Genomic DNA, 5,575 nt, shown 5'->3' on the forward strand with positions numbered 1-5,575 from the left:
AAGTAGGCCTTTTGTGTACATAGAAAAAGTCTTAGATCTTTGAGTTCAGCTCATGCGAAATGGGGGCAAAAACAAAAGTGTCGCGTTTATAATTTTGTTCAGTGTATATAGACACACACACACACACAAAGAAAAACAAGTAGATAGAATAATAAAAATAGAAAGCTAGTGTTAGTTTTTTTTTTAAATAAAAAAGATAAATAGATAAAGTTGAATTAAAATAGAATAGAAAGTGCTAGAGTTAGAGGGTCAAATAAAGATGGAACAGATGTGTTTTTAGTCGTTTCTTGAAGATGGCTAAGGACTCAGCTGCTCGGATTGAGTTGGGCAGGTCATTCCACCAGGAGGGAACAGTTAATGAAAACCTCTGTGAAAGTGATTTTGTGCCTCTTTGAGATGGCACAATAATGCGTCGTTCACTTGCAGAATGCAAGCTTCTAGAGGGCACATAAGTCTGAAGTAATGAATTTAGGTAAAGGGGTGCAGTGGTGGTTTTGTAGGTAGATTTTGATTAAATCACTTTTGACTGTTTTATGTCTTCTTTGCGGATAGCGTAAATATGAACGAGTAGTGCCACCAATCCTATCTGTTGCAAAATACTTTGAGACTGTGACTTTTCTTATAAAACAGCATTTATTTCCCCAAATATAGCTGACCCCAAATAATTGTTTAAACATAAAACAGTGTGGTAAGATTAGTGGACAAGCTTTCAGCTATTTCTTTTCATCAGCTGTTTCAAGTCAGCATACTTAACTCAACGTATTAAAGCCTCTTTTCCACTTACGTTCATAAAAAAAAAATGTATTCTCACTCCGACAGTGATGAAAAGCATGCCCCATAATATGATGACATCATTATACCCTAGCAATAGAATTTCACAAAATTCCCATGCCATTCGCCACTTTGTGTCAGAATACACTGATCAGCCACAACATTAAACATTACACCGGTTCAATAGTTGTCCTTCCTTGCACCTCTTTTGGTAGGTACTAGGGATGTTCAACAGCGATTGAGTACTCGAGTACCTGGCTGTGACAGCAATGATAGATCATGAATGTTGGGATATTAACATGCTGAATGCGCTGCATATTACCAGTGTTTAGTTTCATGATCAAATTCAAGTTAATTTCATGTTCAAATTCAGTTATTTGAGATGGTCATACTGCTTTTAGATGTTTATTTTTTTTAAATACAGATGTTATAATAATGCAGCAGTGCGTTTTTCGTCATATTTGTTCAACAGTAGGCATACTTCAATTAAAATTGTTTTCGTACTTCATATGGCTTCGAAAACGCACAGGCGATTTCAGGAATCACTTGATAATGTAGATGAAAATATAGCACAAATCTGCCATAAATATAGCATTATAATGAGAACTTTATAGAAATCTATAGTAAATTCTGTTTTCTTTACTTGAAACATCACGGTGGGAGCTCTGTCTCACTCTCTGTCTCTCGCTATAGTACGTAACTTAAAGTTCACTGGCATTTGCATCCTTTTGTACAGATACAACAGATACAATTGTAATGTTACGTCTATGTTATGTATATGCTATCTGATTAATATCATAGGATGTCATAGAACGAGTTTCAGTTTATTGGCATAAAGTCACTCTTCAGCTTCACCTCAGGCAGCTATTTCTTTTTAGATGCTCCTTTTTAATAACATTGCTGCATCATAATCATAATCTAACAGTGTTCTAATCATGTGTTCATGTTTTCATAGACAGGTTTTTATGTAATATTTTTATTTTTGAAACCTATCGATGATCAAAATAAGAAATTGGCAAAAATGTGACAGAACATGATATTAACCTCCATATTGGCAAATGAATTCATAGTGTAACCTGTCTCGGTTAATTTTCATTCGCATTCGGAGGGTTGGTGAGTGTTAATTTTAACACCCTGATTATGGTCAGTAAGTGATTTATGTAAGCAAAAGGCCTTTGTCTTAACTGCTATAAAATGGTTTATAGGTACCAATGGCGGAGTCACTTCTGTTGGATTAGTGGCCAGTGTTTTGGGTGGAGGCACAGTGGGAACAGCATACTACTTCATGCAGCTCCTGTTGGTAAAAGATCTGCATTTAGCAGTTCCTCAGTGGCCTATCATCTTTTATGGAGCAATAGCTGGTCTGTTTGGATCTCTGCTAGATTCATTCCTCGGTGCAACCATGCAGTATTCAGGTAATCTGGCTGATTATTATTAAAGGTAAATAAAATCAAATAGATTAATTTATATATTTTTCCCCCTGTGGTCCACCACAATATTATTGCAAGTTTCTTGCAACAGTCATACTAACAATGCTAATGTACTTTTATGCAATATAAATAATTTATCATCTTCTGTCAGCGCTCTATTTTCTAATTAGACATGAAAAGTTACTTAGCACTGAATGATTATTGATTCTTAAAATCCCAAGATCAATCTTTTAATCAGTGCCTATGGATGTTACGTTAATAGTGCAAAATAAAATGTAACTTAATGTTACTTTATTTAACAATAATGATGAAGGATTCATCATTATTATTAAATAATTCCACATCTTGAGAAATGCTGTCACCTCCTCCGTATTGTTATCTGTTATAAACTGTAATGAAGAAAAATATTTGGAAATATGAAGTCAGTGAAGCAGTTTGGTTTTATATTATAACATATTTGGGGGGAAAGGTCAGTGTGACGTAACTAACATGCAATACATGGTAATTTATCATATTGGACTGACTTATTTGTCATTTCTGCTGGGTTTTCTTTTAATATTTGTTTAAAATGTTCTAGGTGTTTGAGTATTTTTTTCTTCTTTCCATCAAGGATACGATGAATCCATTGGGAAGGTTGTGAGTTATGAGTCACCGAGCGTTAAAAGAATATGTGGGAAACCCATCCTGGACAATAATGGAGTGAATCTGTTCTCTTCTGTACTCATAGCACTATTCCTGCCTGGGTTTGCTTGGATATTCTAGGCTAGGCACTGAATCATGTGATTTTAATTGTGTATCATGTCCCTTTTAAGATAAAAAGCAGTTTATGCTAAAACAATGCCATTACCATAACACCATGGATTTTATTTTTATTTTTTAGAATTTAATCAAGCACAATTTAAACTCCCAATGTCTTTGTTTCTACACATTGTATTGAGGTTTTCAAAATTACTTTAAAGTTGAAATGTGTAATGTTAAAATACTTCACATAGGAGAACAAATAAATTATATTAATATTGAAAGGCTGCCAAAGGCACATGCTGACTCTCCAAGTATTTCCTCTTGTGTGCCTCTGTGACTTTGGAAAGACTTGTGATGGCAAATAGGCAAATATTTAAGCTTTACAGCACGGTACACAGAGCTCAAAATACTGTAAAAACCTGTCAAAGTCACAGACTACTAGAGCCAAGAATAGTTTCTAGGCAACTACAGGTCCGATCACTTCATTACATGCCCACTAGGCAATTTTTTTCGTAGTCCATTTCTTACATAATCATTTTAAATGAATAACGTTTTCTGTTTATCACCAAATGTATGTGTCTCTGTGTAAGTGTCTATGCCATTTATTACAGGTGTAGGTTCTGGTGTTTTGTGTATGTCAGAGATCAACACATTCAAGTATTCCATCGGAATGTATGTGTACTTTGTGGAATAAAGTACCCTTACACACAAAGCATGCTAGGTTCTTCAGCCATTCAACCATCCATTTTTGTTTACTGTCTTGAATTAAAAATAATAATTATGATTATGAGCCATTTGGTGATTCTGAATGTTTTTTTAAGTATTTATATTTGGTTCCAGATATGTAAAATAATAGTGTTCAAAACTAACACTCGCCAAGCACCAAACGTGGGGTTGAAATGGCTTTGGCAAGTAAATAAAATGAGAAGGAAGTAAAATTTCTAATTAAGAAAATAACATGCATTACAGGTAAAGATGGTAATAGCTGCTCCTGCTCCAGGTTACCTATGCAAACATATTTTACATGTAGCCTAGATGATGTTTGGATATTACAACAAAACCATATACTAACAAATAGCATGTTTACACAGACCCATAATGACCCATTCTGCTATCACCTAAAAACACTGGAGCCTCAACTGCTTGTCACTGCATTTATGTACATTTACTTTAGTTTGGAATCTGATTTAAGATAGGAAGGCAAATGTGGTCAATTGGAATACGCCTATGGTGTGCTACATGGATGATGTTTTTGTGTAGGCCAAACCTGTGGAACCTTCAAAAAGAGACACGGCAACAATCACTAAAGTAAAAGCTAAAGTTGAGCTATATGCAAACTACACCACTGTCGTGTAACTTAAACGACACCACCATTAAAGCTTCTGACAGCTCTTTCAATCTTTAAAAACATGTTAATTGATCCACTGTGCACTTCTTATATTGTGGATGAGTCTGCCCCCCAACCTTTTTTGGGAGTGTGTCCAATGCTGTATTATTTTGAGAAAATTCCGTTTGTTTACATGCATTTCTTTTAGATTGTTTTTCTTTGATGTTGAATAATTATGTTTTACTTGGCTTCTGTAGTTTACATTTTTTTAAAATAAATGTACCTCCAAGAACTGTAAAGCTTTCATCTGAAAAAAGAAATCCATCTCATTGTGTCACATATGTAATATTTACGTATTTTACATGTGAAGGATTTTATGTAAGAAAACGCCACACTGAATTATATTCCACACTAAATAATTTCACATTTCAGCACTGATGCTGCACAGCTAAGGATGGGAAGCACTAAAGAATCTAGCACACACTTTAAGATAATTTATAGAATAATAGTCATATAAAGACAGAATTATTTTGGGTTGTGGTATGAATAAATAAACGTGTGTTAAAAGGTAAGAATATAAGTAATCATAAGGACAGCACATTGTAACCTGACACCAGCACCTGCAAAACATTGCACATTACAGATTAAACAACATTTCACGTAAATACAGTTTTAAAGACCACACATATTATACAAATAAATAATAAAAAAGATAACAAATAAATGCCACTGGACTGACAATATTTTAAACTTCACACTCATTTGAACTATTGACCTATGACATCCTATAACATGCAGTTCATTTAAATGTCAATTTTTGCCATCACAACACATGACTTACTTTTTGACTTCTCTTTCGGTCAGACAGTAACAGGGAATGATTTCTTTTGGCCGTCAGTTGTTCATTTAATTTTATTTCATTTATTTTAATTATTTAAGTGCCAATACACAGACAGAAATTAATCGCCTTGCCAGTTATCACCAGATGGTAACACTGTGTTGAAAAGCCTTTTGCTTCGCAAAGCTTAATTTTACCTTTACTAATGTGCATTTAAACCCCTGGCCTCTTTGTAATTTTAATCAAATAGAACTAAGCAGATTTACTGTACATCTTCTACAAAAGTCTTTTCTCTTAGCGTGACCTGAGCCATTATGGCATTGGCAATACCCAGTGTCCTTTCTGGCATGATGACAGTTAAACTCTGCAGTCCTTTTTAGCCACTTGTTACCAACCGCCTTTTTCAAGACAGATTAAAAGAATCATGTGTGGGGTATTACTGGTGTATTTTTTGTTATATAAAATGTG

General features: G+C 34.3%; 1 protein-coding gene across 5 annotated transcripts in view; it reads left to right on the forward strand.

Annotated features, from left to right (window-relative positions):
• The window catches only part of LOC107687559 (transmembrane protein 19-like), a 15,760-nt gene extending 11,198 nt beyond the window's left edge, over positions 1-4,562 (forward strand). For 4 of the 5 annotated variants that reach the window (XM_016484935.1, XM_016484938.1, XM_016484936.1 and 1 more), the window contains exons 6-7: positions 1,977-2,186; positions 2,812-4,562. In XM_016484935.1, the coding sequence (XP_016340421.1) occupies positions 1,977-2,186; positions 2,812-2,963 (362 nt within the window). In that variant the 3' untranslated portion in view covers positions 2,964-4,562. Of the gene's footprint in view, positions 1-1,976; positions 2,212-2,811 lie in introns of all 5 variants that reach the window. The other variant, XM_016484939.1, reaches the window with a different exon arrangement.
• The last annotated feature ends 1,013 nt before the right edge of the window (positions 4,563-5,575 follow it).

This window comes from Sinocyclocheilus anshuiensis, unplaced genomic scaffold (genome assembly GCF_001515605.1).
Source record: "Sinocyclocheilus anshuiensis isolate Anshui unplaced genomic scaffold, SAMN03320099.WGS_v1.1 scaffold233, whole genome shotgun sequence".
Classification (NCBI taxonomy): Eukaryota; Metazoa; Chordata; class Actinopteri; order Cypriniformes; family Cyprinidae; genus Sinocyclocheilus; species Sinocyclocheilus anshuiensis.